Genomic DNA, 15637 nt, shown 5'->3' on the forward strand with positions numbered 1-15637 from the left:
CACAGGTGACAGCCTCTGACCTCCCGTGGTGTAAACCATTCCCTGTGTCCCACCACGCTCTGCTCCTGTAAAAAGTCACTCTCCACTAGGACTGCTAATCCAAGTAAATCCAAATTTCAGGCATGCCTGGTGTAGCACCCAGGGCTGGCCCAGGGGGCCCAGGATCAGCCAGCAGTGAGTGTTCTCCAGGGGAGTGTTGGGCAGAGGATATCTGCTGTCCTGGCCAGGCCAGAAACGTGTGCCTGGAGGTGTCCAGGGCTGCTGCCTGTGCCCGGGGATGTGGGTGGGCACTGCAGCCCAGGACAGATGGCAAGGGTTGGCTCCCAGGGCAGAGCAGACCCATGGGTGGGAAATGGGGGCTCAGGGGACTCCTGGGCCATTTCCACTTGGGACAATCACCTCACCCAGCCGCTGGCAATCTGCCCTGGCCAAGTCCCCTGGAAAGCCCCAGGGACCCTCCCTTTCTGCTCCAGCCCTTTCTCCCCTGGATCCTAAATCCCCCATCCTGCCAAGTCTGCTCTGGGGATGTAAAACACCCTGGCACTTCACAGCCCAGCCAGCCTTTGGGTCCTGCTGGGGCCCTGCTGCCAGCCCTGTGTGCCCACACCTGGCTCACCCTGTCCTCTCACGGGCTCCCAGCAATGGCACATTTGGGCAGCATCCTTGTTCAATTCCCTGTGCCCAGAGCAGACACCTTCCAGCACCAGCAGCAGAACAAACATTTACTCAGCTGAGAAAAAGGGTGTTTGCTTCAAAAGGAAACCAAAAGGAGGCAAATGTGTCCCAGCAACCCATGGCTCATTTCTTGTTTGTGTGCTGCATGGAAAGAAGTCTCCACGGTGCCCAGGTCACTGCTCAATTTCATCTGCCAAATCCACAAACCAGTGTCCACAGAGGGAGCAGAACACCCAGGTGCAGAGCCAAACCACTCCATTTGTCCAGGCTCCACACACAGCTTTCAGGATTTTTGATGCTGACATCAATTTTCTAAATTGCAGAAGTTTTCCTTCCATCAGAAATCTCCTGGCCCATATCTCAGCTGGTGCCCCAGACAGCTCCCCAGGGGTGTGGGTGGGGAGTGTGCCTGAGGTGCCAGGGGCCCGTGGAGAGGGGTGCCCTGTGTGCCCTGTGTGCACAGCAGCCCTCAGCTGACCTGGGCACAGAGAGGTGCAGGTGATGCCCTGTGAGGCTGACCCAGAGCAGGGGCTGGGCAGAGTCCCAGAATAAAGCAGGGATTGATTCCAAGGATCTCCTGCATGGCTCCACCTTGGGCAGCACCAGAGCCCAGCCAGGGCTGCCCCCAGGATGCCCCAAAATGGCCCCAAAATGCACGGCCGGGCACGGGGTCTCTCCCTGGGATCAGCTCTGCTCCATTTGCACCTTGCAGTTCATTGTCCCAGCCCAGCTTTAGCCCAGGCACTCCCACCCTGCTTGTTTTTCTCTCTCCAGCCCACGGGGTTTGTGCTCCTGGGCTGAGATTTGGCTCATTTGTCCTTGGTGCCCAGCTGGAGCAGGAATTGTTTTGTCTCCCTGCTCTGTGCACAGAGCTCACCATCCCATAATATGGAGCTCAGACCCACAGACTAAAGCAGCACAGAGTGTGAAAAATACAAAAGCCAAACCTGAGGCATCCTTTCCCCCCCTTAGAGGCTCAACAAGGCCTTTACCTTGTCAAGTCTCTATTCTAAATATCTACTAATACGAGGTATTTAATAACAGATAAGTATCTGATAATAGTAAACAATTATCAATATAAACATCTAATAAACATCTAACAACAGATAAATATCTAATAGTAGATAAACATATAATACTGGATAAATTTCTAAAACCAGAAAATATCTAGCAGTAAATGCCTAATAGGAGCCTGTTTTCCTCTTCTCCCCAGCTGGATTTGCCTCCCTCCATCCCCACACCATTTCAAAATGTAAGCATTGACTGAAGGAACAGAAAATTCCCACTTGGCTCCCGTTGCAGGTGGTAATTTACACTGTCCAGGGAGAGCTGGGACTCCAGGCAGGTGTGTCAGCTCCTGCTTTGCTCTGGTGCCAGAGAACTCTCCAGATGCTGGTGACAATCCAGGGATGTCCCTGACCCAAAACAGGGCTTTGCTCTCCTTGCCTCACCAGACTCAGGGAAGGGCTGGGGGCAGAAGGGTGTTTAACCCCCTAAATGCTGAAACAGGTCTCAGGAGAAAGCTGCCCACCTCCCACCCCCGCCCGGGGCCAAGGCCACACAGCCCAGGCCAAGGCAGCACCCACGGCTCACCTGAAGTCACCTGGCGGCCTCCCATCCCCTCAGCAGGTGCTCAGGGAGCCTGCCTTGATCTCCTGCAGCTCTGGCACCAAAGTCTCATTTTTCCCAAGGAGACCTCCCAGCTCTGCCCGCGGTAACACCTGCGAGGGGCTTGGCTCTCAGCTGAGCTCAGGGGGGCTGGCACAGCCCGGCTGGGGCAGGGGACGTGTCCCGGGGCACGGGGCAGGGCTGGCCCTCGCGGGGCAGGAGCAGGAGCGCTCCGGGCCAGCACAGCCCCAGCCCTGCCGGCCCCACCCACGGCCACCGCTGCCACCCTGGGGGCTGGGGAACGGTGGGGAGCAGGGGAGGGACACCGGCCTGTGCTGCCACCGAGAGCCGCCCTGGCTCGGGGACAGACACACTGACACCCTCCCTGGCTCGGGGACAGACACACTGACACCCTCCTTGGCTGCAGGGACAGACACACTGACACCCTCCCTGGCTCGGGGACAGACACACTGACACCCTCCCTGGCTGTGGGGACAGACACACTGACACCCTCCCTGGCTCGGGGACAGACACACTGACACCCTCCCTGGCACGGGGACAGACACACTGACACCCTCCCTGGCTGTGGGGACAGACACACTGACACCCGCCCTGGCTCGGGGACAGACACACTGACACCCTCCCTGGCTCAGGGACAGACACACTGACACCCTCCTTGGCCCAGGGACAGACAGACTGACACCCTCCCTGGCACGGGGACAGACATACTGACACCCTCCCTGGCCCAGGGACAGACACACTGACACCCTCCCTGGTTCAGGGACAGACACACTGACACCCTCCCTGGCTCGGGGACAGACACACTGACACCCTCCCTGGGTCAGGGACAGACACACTGACACCCTCCCTGGGTCAGGGACAGACAGACTGACACCCTCCCTGGGTCAGGGACAGACAGACTGACACCCTCCCTGGCCCAGGGACAGACAGACTGACACCCTCCCTGGCTCGGGGACAGACACACTGACACCCTCCCTGGCTCGGGGACAGACACACTGACACCCTCCCTGCCTGCAGGGACAGACACACTGACACCCTCCCTGGGTCAGGGACAGACACACTGACACCCTCCCTGGCTCGGGGACAGACACACTGACACCCTCCCTGGCACGGGGACAGACACACTGACACCCTCCCTGGCACGGGGACAGACACACTGACACCCTCCCTGGCCCAGGGACAGACACACTGACACCCTCCCTGGCTGTGGGGACAGACACACTGACACCCTCCCTGGCTCGGGGACAGACACACTGACACCCTCCCTGGCCCAGGGACAGACACACTGACACCCTCCCTGGCCCAGGGACAGACACACTGACACCCTCCCTGGCTGTGGGGACAGACACACTGACACCCTCCCTGGCTCGGGGACAGACACACTGACACCCTCCCTGGGTCAGGGACAGACACACTGACACCCTCCTTGGCCCAGGGACAGACACACTGACACCCTCCCTGGGTCAGGGACAGACACACTGACACCCTCCCTGGGTCAGGGACAGACAGACTGACACCCTCCCTGGGTCAGGGACAGACAGACTGACACCCTCCCTGGCCCAGGGACAGACAGACTGACACCCTCCCTGGGTCAGGGACAGACACACTGACACCCTCCCTGGCTCGGGGACAGACACACTGACACCCTCCCTGGCTCGGGGACAGACACACTGACACCCTCCCTGGCTCGGGGACAGACACACTGACACCCTCCCTGGCTCGGGGACAGACAGACCTGTGACCTGTGCCCCGCCCAGGTGCCCCGCCCCGGTGCTCCTTCCCCCAGACCCCTGAGCTGCCGGGCCCCTCCCGGGGTGCTCTCCCCTCGATTGAATTGGTTAATTGGTGCATTCGTGTCTGTGCCCCCACCGCAGCCTCGTGAGCAGCGGTCTGAGGCTCTGCTCACCCAGCTCTCCCAGTCAGCTCAGAGCCAGCTCTGGCCAGGCCCTCGGGCTCTCTCCAGGAGCACAGAACGGCACCTGGCTTGGAGGGAGCACCTGCAGCTGGCCAGAGCCCACCTGCAGCTCTTCACTCGTCCTTCATCCTTGGCTCGTGTGCCAGGGTGAGCCCTGTGCCACAGCCTGTGGCTGTGAAGGCACTCAGGGTGCATCCAGGCTCGGCCTCGCTTCCTCAGGCTGGGGTAACTTTATCACCCGTGTGGATGCAGCAGAAAATGAAATCCCATGTCTCCACGGAAGCTGAATGCCCGAAGGAGCCCTGATTGCTGTTAATTACATTCCTGCCCTTTTACACTTTATTGATCCAGTCTCAGATTCACTTTGCCATTATTTCATTTGAATCTAAAGGCAAATGAAGCTGTTTCAGATTTCTCTGATAATCCCATTTCTCTGTTCAATTTCAGCCCGTGAATTTATGGTTTTCCTGACTTAAGTCAAAAATATTTTTCTTTTTTCTTTTTCTTTTTTCCCCTCGTTGGGCTGAGCCAGAGATACCTGAGGAAGGTTTGCTTGGCATCTGCACCAGGCAAACAGTGAAAGAGGAGAGGGTGGGCAGGGAGCAGGGGACAGCAAGGGTCTGGGGCAGAGCAGGGTGCAGGGCTGGGGGCTGAGGGCTGGGGGCTGGGGCTGGGGGCTGGGGGCTGGGGGCTGGGGGCTGGGGGCTGGGGCTGCCCTCCCTCCCTGCAGAGAGCAGGACCCAGCTCCCAGCACAGACCAGGGTGGGGAGCCCTCTCCAGCCCAGGCAGCCCCCAAGGTGGAGCACAGGACAGGGATCCTGCCCAGCTGGGTGTGACGTGTCCCCGAGCAGCACAGCACACCATTCCTCACCTGCAGGAGCTGGGGAATCACAGAATTACACAAGGTTTGGGCTGGGGGGACCTCAAAGTCTGCTTCATTGCACCCCTGCCATGGCAGGGACACCTTCCACAGCCCCAGGCTGCCCAGAGCCCGCCCAGCCTGGCCTGGGCACTGCCAGGTGGGGATCCCAGAGCTCTTTGGGCAGCCTGTGCCAGGGGGGTGAGAGGAAAAGGCCCCAAGAGCAGCTGAATGAACCCAGGGGAGGCTCAGGGGCAATGGTTCATGGCCAGCACAGCTCCTGGCACAGACACCTCGGCTTCTGGGGCACCTTTTAACCGGGAATAGTAAATATGGGGCAGCTATATCAGGGTGCCCCTCCACTGTCCTGGCTCCTCATTCCTGGCTGGGAGCTGGCATTTCTCCTGCCTGCAGCTGCTGGGCTGGAGCAAAGCTCACAATCAGAGTCACTGAGGCTGGAAAAGCCCCCTGAGACCAGAGTCCAGCCATTCCCAGCACTGCCAAGGCCACCACTGACCCGTGTCCCCGAGTGTCACATCCACACAGCTGTGAAATCCCTGCAGGGATGGGGACCCCCTCAACTCCCTGGGCAGCTGTGCCAGGGCTGCACAGCCCTGTCTGGGAAGGAATTGTCCCAATATCCAAGCTGAGCCTGCCCTGGCCCAGCCTGAGGCTGTTCCCTCTGCTCCTGTCCCTGTGCCCTGGGAGCAGAGCCCGACCCCCCCGGCTGTCCCCTCCTGGCAGGGACTTGTGCAGAGCCACAAGGGCCCCCTGAGCCTCCTCTGCTCCAGGCTCAGCCCCTGCCCAGCTCCCTCAGGAATTCTCCAGCCCCTTCCCAGCTCCGTTCCCTGCCCTGGACACGCTGCAGGAGAGCCACTCTGGCTATGCCAGGAGCTAAAGTTAAATCCTGAAAAGGCTGAACCAGCAGAGCCAGGTGCCACCTTGATCTGTCACCCAGCCCTGTCCCAGTCCGTGTTTGTCCCAGCCCAGGAGTGCCCCGGGCACAGGGTGGGCAGGGGGCTGTGCTCACCCTGAGCCCATGGGGAGGGGCACAGGGACCTGGCCAGGTGTGTCCCTGGGTATTTCCTGCAGCTGCACTCCTTCCCTGCACTGCACAGCCCTGCAGACCCTCAGGCTGCCCTGGGGGAATTCAGTGAGCCCTCACCATCGGAACCCAGGAAATCCCTCTGGCTGCCCTGGAGGGCTCCAGACCCTGCCAGGGGGCTCAGAGACCCTGGCACAGAGCCCAAGACCCCTGGGCCTTTGATCTTGACCCATGGAAAAAATTACCAACCTTGCATGAGGATCTGCAAGCCACGACAGTTTAAGTAGAATGATAGTGAATTTATCACAGGGTGGAAATGCAGAATTTTGGGGTTTTAGAATGGGGTTTCAGGGGGCAAGATGGAGCAATCTGGGCATGTCCAGCCTTTCTCCTTCTTCTTCTTGGCCTCCATCTTCTGCTGATGTGGTGGCACTTTTGGGTTGGTTTAGGGTAGAAGCTCACTGTCTGACATAGGTGATGGGTATTGGGAAGTAATTGTAAATATTGCACACCTAGTTTTTAGTATAAAAAGCCAACACCACCCCAAGGTGGTCAGTGTGCCCCAGCCTGACCTGCTGGACAGACCATGGTGGGTCAGAGAAAGAATGTTACAGATAAGAAATAATGAACAGCCTTGAGAAACAGAAACTCCTGACTCCTCCTTTGACTGCCGGGCTGGGAAGAGAAACTCTCTGACACATCTCAGGGTCACTCTGACCAGCAGAAGTCCTGAGCCCTCACCACCCCATCACTGATGCTCCTGGGCCACAGCCACCCCTGCACAGCTCATGTCCTGGCCCTGGAGCACAGAGAGGCTCCCAGGGCTGTGCCTGTGCCCCTGGGCTGGCAGGGACCTGGGGACAGCTCTGCCCCTGCCCAGCAGGTGAGAGCTCTGCCCCTGCTCTGTCCCAGCCTGGAAGTGCTTTAGGACCCAGAACTGTTTTAACTTTTTGGGAACCACAGTGGAGAGGAAACTGGGAGCCCTGAGCTGGAGACCAGCAGACATTCCTGCTAAAAACCTCTCGGGTGACTTTGTCCCCATTTCTGACCAGCAGAATTGGACCCCCTAGAGCCCTGCAGAGACCCTCGGCAGGGAATTGCAGTCAGCAGCTCCCTGGCTGCCAACACCCTTCAGGGAGCTGTCAGGGACCTTGGGGACCAGCAGGAATCTCCAGTCCATGAGATCAAACCAGTCACCCAAAACTCGCCCCCGAAGGCTGAGCTACCATCTCATTTCAGCAAGAAGGTGGTGCTGTTTATCATCTGCCTTCTGTGGAGTGGGATTTTGTTGTAGTAAGGTAGAAAAATTATAAAGAAAGGTTTCATAAAATCAAGGCTGCTCTCCTGGAATCAGTGGCTGGCCTTGTCAAAGCCAGCCCTTTGCAAGTTCCCATGTGAAATCAGCCCTGGCGTGAGCAGTTCGTTAGCATAACAATCTGCTCCTGGGTGAAAAACAACCCGCACTTGTATAAACTGTTTTTGCAGTGTTAGATGGAAAAAGGGAAACTATCTCTCACAAACAATGGTCCCTGCAGGTGGACCCCGGGGTTTGAGTGACCAATCAATAGAGGGTAACAACTTATCAACCAACAAAGTAATTGGCAGGAAAGCTCCTGACCAACTGGGGTCACGCACGAGGTCTGTGAAAATTATATAAAAACGAGTTACATGAATAAAGAAGAGGCTTTTTCCACCATGAAGAAAATGGAGTCCGTGTGATTTATTCCCACAGGATTTTATTAAATTAACCTTGCACAGAATGATGGAATCATCCTGGTTCTCCCCCTTCCACTGGAGCAGCTGCTCCAAGCTCCATCCAACCTGGCCTGGAACACTTCCAGGGATCCAGGGGCATCCTGACCCAGGAGCTCCCAGCTGGCTCCTCACCCATCCAGGTGGGCTCCACGCCCCCAGGCGCTCCCTGGCACTGAGGGGGACTCTCCCCTGCCCATCCATCCCTCCCTGGAGCCGCTGTCCTGCCCTTTGCCAGGCAGGAGTGAGAGAGGAGAGCTCAGGGCAGGGAGCTCTGCTCTGAATGAGGGACAGGTCCCCAGCACCACTGTCTGTGAACAGCCACAAAGCTGGGTGGGAAAGGGCCCCTGAGCCTGCACACCCCAGCCCAGCCCTGTCCCTGCAGCACTGCCATCCCAGCCCACCCCAGCCCTGTCCCTGTCCCTGCAGCACTGCCATCCCAGCCCAGCCCTGTCCCTGTCCCTGCAGCACTGCCATCCCAGCCCAGCCCTGTCCCTGTCCCTGCAGCACTGCCATCCCAGCCCAGCCCTGTCCCTGCAGCACTGCCACCCCAGCCCAGCCCTGTCCCTGCAGCACTGCCATCCCAGCCCAGCCCTGTCCCTGCAGCACTGCCATCCCAGCCCAGCCCTGTCCCTGTCCCTGTAGCACGGCCATCCCACCCCAGCCCTGTCCCTGCAGCACTGCCATCCCATCCCAGCCCAGCCCTGTCCCTGTCCCTGCAGCCCTGCCATCCCAGCCCTGTCCCTGTCCCTGTCCCTGTCCCTGTCCCTGTCCCTGTAGCACTGCCACTCCAGCCCTGTCCCTGTCCCTGCAGCACTGCCACCCCAGCCCAGCCCTGTCCCTGTCCCTGTCCCTGCAGCACTGCCATCCCATCCCACCCCAGCCCTGTCCCTGCAGCACTGCCATCCCACCCCAGCCCTGTCCCTGTCCCTGCAGCACTGCCATCCCATCCCACCCCAGCCCTGTCCCTGTCCCTGCAGCACTGCCATCCCAGCCCAGCCCTGTCCCTGTCCCTGCAGCACTGCCATCCCAGCCCTGTCCCTGTCCCTGCAGCACTGCCACCCCAGCCCTGTCCCTGTCCCTGCAGCCCTGCCATCCCAGCCCTGTCCCTGTCCCTGCAGCACTGCCATCCCAGCCCAGTCCTGTCCCTGCAGCACTGCCATCCCACCCCAGCCCTGTCCCTGCAGCACTGCCACCCCAGCCCTGTCCCTGTCCCTGTAGCACTGCCATCCCATCCCACCCCAGCCCTGTCCCTGCAGCACTGCCACCCCAGCCCTGTCCCTGTCCCTGTAGCACTGCCATCCCATCCCACCCCAGCCCTGTCCCTGTCCCTGCAGCCCTGCCATCCCAGCCCTGTCCCTGCAGCACTGCCATCCCACCCCAGCCCAGCCCTGTCCCTGCAGCACTGCCATCCCACCCCAGCCCTGTCCCTGTCCCTGTAGCACTGCCACCCCAGCCCTGTCCCTGTCCCTGCAGCCCTGCCACCCCAGCCCTGTCCCTGTCCCTGTAGCACTGCCACCCCAGCCCTGTCCCTGTCCCTGCAGCACTGCCACTCCACCCCAGCCCTGTCCCTGCAGCATTGCCACCCCACCCCGAGCATTTCCTCTCACACACCAGAGCCTGGCTCACAGCCCGGGGCTCCATCTCAGCTCCAGGTGCAGGCTCAGCTCCTTCTCCAGAACAGAAACATTCACTGAGGGCACACAAGGGTTTATCAGTGACTTCCCCTTATTGCCCAAAGATTTCTGAAATTCCATTTACTTCCCTTGTGTGCTATGTGGGAAAAGCACCCATTGAAATGATAGAATGATGGAATTCTATGAAATTATAGAATAATGGAATGATGGAATGGTTGGGTGGGGTGGGACCTTAAAGCTCATCTCGTTCTAACTCTGTGCCACAGCAGGGAGCCTTCCTCCCTCCCTTCGTCCCTCCCAGGCAAAGATCCCTGTGATCCAAACACGCTCACAAAAGCTATGAACTGAGCTAGAAACACCATGGGTGTCTCCAGATTTGGGGAAAAAAATGAAGGGAAGGAGCTGTGGTTTCCCACCCCGTGTGAGTTATTAAGCTGACATTTTAACCACCTTGAAATATAAATCTCCCTGCTTGGCTGGCTAATGCCCCATTAGGCACGGGCCCCTGGCCAGGAATGGCCCAGCTGGTGATTCATTGACGTGGGGACATTTCCCTGGGCAGTTTCTCCTGACCTGCCCCCAGCTCCAGCCAAGGAGCAGAGCAGAGAGCTCAGACTCAAATCTGCCTCCTCCATGGTGTGACACCATCCTGGGAAAGCCCAGGGAGAGACAGATCCATGGAGCCATGGGGCACAGAGCAGTTTGGGCTGGAAAGGACCTTAAATCCCATCCCACCCCTGCCACGGCAGGGACACCTTGCACTGTGCCAGGCTGCTCCAGCCCCAGGTATTGACAAATCCAGGGGCAGCTCGATTGTTCCTAGAGCTGCCCACAGCAACCTGCTCTCCTGACACATTTCCCTCCTCACAGCCCCATCTCCTACCAAAGATCACACGGCTGCTCTGTGCAAACACTCCTTTTTTTCCCTTTTTGCTAAGAAAGCCAACGCAAACACCGAGGTTCTGAGGACATTAAAACCCCAGCAACAGCAGCAGCTTTTGTACCAGCCCCGTTATCTCTGCTGCTAGACAAACAGCCTTTAATGAACAGACTTTCATTTCCCCTGTGCCCGTCACAGGGTGCCACCTTTGATCAAATCAGAGGAAAATAAAACAAAGAATGGAAAAAATGTGTTGCAAAAGTGAAAAAGTTTTGGGGGGTATTGAGCTGAAACCATGAATCTGTCTCGCCCTCTTTTCTTTCGAAGCCGTGGCAGCATCACTGGTGTGGCTGGAGCAGAGTTGGCTGCCTTGATCTCAGCTCCTGTGTCATTCAGGTGTGAACACACCTGGTGTGCCCACGGCTCCTGCCCGCCCCCAGGACATGGGGTTTGATCAGCCCCAGCCAGGATGGCCCCACAGCAGGGCCCTGATGCAGGGCACATCATTTGACAGAGCCCAGGTCCTGCCAGAGCCATTCCCAGGGCCACCACCCCTCCAAATGGGACAGCTCTGAGGTGTGCAGCAGTGCTTCCCCCATCTGGGCAGGTCTGACAGGGCTCTGCAGCCCAGCCAGGTGTGCAGCAGTGCCTTCCCCACCTGGGCAGGTCTGACAGGGCTCTGCAGCCCAGCCAGGTGTGCAGCAGTGCCTTCCCCACCTGGGCAGGTCTGACAGGGCTCTGCAGCCCAGCCAGGTGTGCAGCAGTGCTTTCCCCACCTGAGCAGGTCCGACAGGGCTCTGCAGCCCAGCCAGGTGTGCAGCAGTGCTTCCCCCACCTGGGCAGGTCTGACAGGGCTCTGCAGCCCAGCCAGGTGTGCAGCAGTGCCTTCCCCACCTGGGCAGGTCTGACAGGGCTCTGCAGCCCAGCCAGGTGTGCAGCAGTGCTTTCCCCACCTGAGCAGGTCCGACAGGGCTCTGCAGCCCAGCCAGGTGTGCAGCAGTGCTTTCCCCACCTGGGCAGGTCTGACAGGGCTCTGCAGCCCAGCCAGGTGTGCAGCAGTGCCTTCCCCACCTGGGCAGGTCTGACAGGGCTCTGCAGCCCAGCCAGGTGTGCAGCAGTGCTTTCCCCACCTGAGCAGGTCTGACAGGGCTCTGCAGCCCAGCCAGGTGTGCAGCAGTGCTTTCCCCACCTGGGCAGGTCTGACAGGGCTCTGCAGCCCAGCCAGGTGTGCAGCAGTGCTTCCCCCACCTGGGCAGGTCTGACAGGGCTCTGCAGCCCAGCCAGGTGTGCAGCAGTGCTTTCCCCACCTGGGCAGGTCTGACAGGGCTCTGCAGCCCAGCCGGGCTGTGGGACTGCCCCCAGTCAGGGCCAAGGGACACTCCGCAGAAGTGGCTGATCGGCTCCATCTCAGGAGTGCCACCAGGAACACACCGGGCCCTTCGTGGGTGACACAGGTGGCACAGGGTCAGACCATCCCACTCCTGCATTGCTGTGAGAGCTGTGGAGCCCCAGAAGGGACTCCCTAAGCACCACAGCCAAAACTCCCTGGTCACTGCCTGGACGAGGCAGAGCTGTACTGCCAAGACAGAAAGCATCCCCGCGGGACGAGGCGGGCGCAGGAAACCTCTGTCCCTTTTCACACCCCTCTGAAGGCCTGAATTGCATTTGGAGTCACGGTTTAGGGGAAATGTTTCTCTCAAACACGGGACAATAAAGCCTTTCCCAAGCTCTCAGGGCACTTCAGCAGGGAAACACCTTCAGCAGCAGAAGTGCCAGGGTCCCTCAGCAATGAGGGCAGGAGGATGAGCCTCCTCTGTGCCATGTGAGCACTGTGGGGCCCATCCAGCCATGCTTGGTGTGCCATGCTTCAGTCTGGTGACCAACAAGGTGTCCACAGCCTGGACTCTGTTGGAAAGGTGAAGAACAGGCAGGAATGAAGCTGTAGGGCAGCAAACATAACCAGCTGTAGCAGGTGACAGTGAGTCAGCAGGTCCAAGTGCCTGGATGCTTCTCAGCTGAACCTGCCCAGCCTGTGCCAGTGAAGGAAATTCAGGGGAAGCAGCTCCAGGAGAAACCAGCAGCAGTGGAGGTGCTGATGAGCCGAGCCCACGCTTCCAGAAATCCCACCACCTCCAGCTTCCCTGGAAGGCCTCGGGCAAGCCTGGCTCCTCCAGGCCCAGCAGTGCTGCAGCCTTGGTGCTGCTCTCCAGAGCCATCCAGAGCCCTCCCTGCTCAGCAGCCGCCCCCCCAGCCGGGGCAGGCACAGCGGGCGCCCGCGGGGCAGAGCAGGCGGGCGACGCGCTCGCGGATCTGCCGCGTCCTCACCCCGTAGACGATGGGGTTGAGCATGGGCGGCACCACCACGTAGAGGTTGGCCAGCAGGATGTGCACCTGCCCGGGCACCTGGCGGCCGAAGCGGTGCGTGAGGAAGGAGAAGAAGGCGGGCACGTAGAACATGAGGATGACGCAGAGGTGGGAGCCGCAGGTGCCGAGGGTTTTGAGGCGCGCGCGCGGGGTGGGCAGGCGGAACACGGCCCTGAGGATGAGCGCGTAGGAGGCGGCGATGAGCACCACGTCCAGCCCCGAGGAGAGCAGCGCCGTGGTCAGCCCGTACCACACGTTGGCGCGGATGTCGGCGCAGGCCAGGCGGGCGATGCCCATGTGCTCGCAGTAGGTGTGGGGCATGACGTTGTGCCCGCAGTAGGGCAGGCGCTTCAGCAGGAACACGGGCGGGCACATGATGCACAGCCCGCGGGCCACGGCGGCCGCCGCCGCCTTGGCGATGGCCGAGGGCGTCAGCAGGGCCCCGTAGCGCAGCGGGGCGCACACGGCCACGTAGCGGTCGAAGGCCATGGCCAGCAGCACCGAGGACTCCACGATGAAGCTGAAGTGGGTGAAGAACATCTGCGCGATGCAGGCGTCGAAGGAGATCTCCCTGGCGCCGAACCAGAAGATGGCCAGCATTTTGGGCACGGTGGCGGTGGACAGCAGCAGGTCCGAGAGGGCCAGCATGGCCAGGAACAGGTACATGGGCTCGTGCAGGCTGCGGTCCGTGGCGATGAGGAAGAGCAGCAGCAGGTTGCCGAGCACGGCGGTGAGGTACATCAGGCAGAAGGGCACGGAGATCCAGACGTGGGACTCCTCCATGCCCGGGATGCCCGTCAGCACAAAGGTGATGGGGTCGAAGCTGCTCTCGTTGAGCTCGTACATGGCGCTCCCGGGCTCAGGCCCCGCTCGACTCGGCTCTGTGCAGGGAGGAGAAGGGACAAACCACCCCTGAGAGCCTGGCTCTGCCCACGGCACCTGAGAGAGGCTGCAAAGGAGAAGGGACAAACCACCCCTGAGAGCCTGGCTCTGCCCACGGCACCTGAGAGAGGCTGCAAAGGAGAAGGGACAAACCACCCCTGAGAGCCTGGCTCTGCCCACGACACCTGAGAGAGGCTGCAAAGGAGAAGGGACAAACCACCCCCGTGAGCCTGGCTCTGCCCACGGCACCTGAGAGAGGCTGCAAAGGAGAAGGGACAAACCACCCCTGAGAGCCTGGCTCTGCCCACGGCACCCGAGAGAGGCTGCAAAGCGGGACACAAGGCTCCTGCCTTCTGCCCCAAGGGGTGCCCTCCCTCGCTGTGCTCTGTACAGAGGATCCTGTTTGTCCTGCCAGTCCCACCAAGTGCGGCTGGAAGGAAAACATCTCTGCTCTCCCACTGCTAAACAGGCCTGGACTTTTTCCAGCTCTTCTTTATCCACTGCCACAAAACCCTTGTAAAAGTCATGGAAACAGTCATAAAAGTCACCCTCAGCCTTGTCACAGCCAGTGGCTCCATCTGTGAGCACGCACAGAGCTGTGTCTGTGGTGGCACTCCAGGTTCCTCCGGGGAGGTGAAATTACACTCTTTGTCACCCTGCTCAGACCAAAGTTCCTTGAAAAACCCCAAATGTAGGAATAAATCCTTCCCCAGGATCGATGTTGGGCAGTGTCTGGGATGTGACTGACACCCAGCTGCACCTCTGAGGGCTGTGCCACCCGTCACACTTCTCACTGGGAGCCCCTTGAGGCACTGGAAGGAGCTCCGGGATCACCTTGGAGCCTTCTCTTCTCCGTCCTGAACAGCTCTCCCAGCCTGGCTCTGGAGCAGAGGGAGCCCTTTCTTTTCCTGCCTTTTGCTTGATTCCTTTTCCACTCCTTCATCGAGAGGGGCAAAGACACGGTGGACTGCACAGAGTGATCCTTGGACAAAGAAATTCTGGCCCAGAGCAGAAGTACCCCAGGGGGATACCCCAATGCAGAGCTCTGCTCTGACGCTGGCCCTGGAGCCCCTCCAGGCTCTGAGCTCCGTTTTCCCGGTTCCGGAAGAGCCGGGCAGCTGGAGCTGGGAGCACCGACCCCGGCTGGAAGCACTGCCCCATGACTGATGGCCTGAGGGCATCTCTGAAGATGGAATAATGCAAACCAGCCAAGCTGCAAATCCTCCTGCCTTGGGAAGGGCTGTGAGGAGATCCCACCGCAGGACTGCTGGGTCTGTGAGCTTCCCCATCTTATCCCAGCCCCCACGCCCTGTGTAAACCCCATCGTACACCAGAAAAGCTCCAGACCAGGGCAGGATGGAGGAAAAGCAGGATGGAGCAGAGATAAACCTTCCCTACTTGCAGCCTGATTTACTTTCCTTGCAAGCAGCAGGTACCCGAGCCAGACGTGTTTGCATTTCTAAGTGCTTCCATTAAGGACTCGGCTCCCTGAACCAAAAGCCCGCAGAAAACACGGCTCAGGGCAGAAAAGACCTTCAGCTCATCGCAAATATTTGTCCAGCCGCCTCTTCCGCTTGCAGACCCATGTCACCCGGGTGAATCGAGCCGGCGTGGGTCCGGAGCACGGGAATAAATCCGCCTGGGCGCATTCCCAGGCTCCAGCACCAGCCTGGGAGTGTGCGTGGGCTACAAAGCAGCTCAGCAAGGCTTTGCACCTCCACTTCCCAGAAAGACGGAAATCTATTCCTCTCGCACACCTCTGTGCCTCCCTCCAGCCTCTGCAGCTGCCCCAAGCCCAGCGTGTGACAGAGCAGGACTCACCAGGGGCCACCCGCGCTGGGGACAGGAGCCCGGCCGGGGGAGCCCGGAGCCCCCGGTGCCGCCAGGGCCGAGGGCACCGATCCTTCCCTCCGCACACCTCAGGGGGAGCGCCCGCCCCTGCACCGGGGCAGTTTAAATTGCCGGCGCATTAACCATTAACAGCAGTTCACACTCCCGG

At 59.9% G+C, this 15637-nt stretch overlaps 1 protein-coding gene across 1 annotated transcript; it reads right to left on the minus strand.

Annotated features, from left to right (window-relative positions):
* Positions 1 to 11418: 11418 nt before the first annotated feature.
* LOC132324174 (olfactory receptor 52Z1P-like) lies at positions 11419 to 15626 on the minus strand. The gene is made up of 2 exons (XM_059840261.1): positions 15460 to 15626; positions 11419 to 13637 (listed from the first exon to the last, which is right to left on the minus strand). The coding sequence occupies exon 2, from the start codon at positions 13600 to 13602 to the stop codon at positions 12625 to 12627; it is 978 nt and encodes a 325-aa protein (XP_059696244.1). The 5' UTR covers positions 13603 to 13637; positions 15460 to 15626; the 3' UTR covers positions 11419 to 12624.
* Between the last annotated feature and the right edge of the window lie 11 nt (positions 15627 to 15637).

Source organism: Haemorhous mexicanus, chromosome 2 (assembly GCF_027477595.1).
Source record: "Haemorhous mexicanus isolate bHaeMex1 chromosome 2, bHaeMex1.pri, whole genome shotgun sequence".
Lineage (NCBI taxonomy): Eukaryota > Metazoa > Chordata > Aves > Passeriformes > Fringillidae > Haemorhous > Haemorhous mexicanus.

Coding starts and splice junctions, on each gene's coding strand:
- LOC132324174 (XM_059840261.1), bottom strand. CDS start 13,602: ATGTACGAGCTCAACGAGAGCAGCTTCGACCCCATCACCTTTGTGCTG.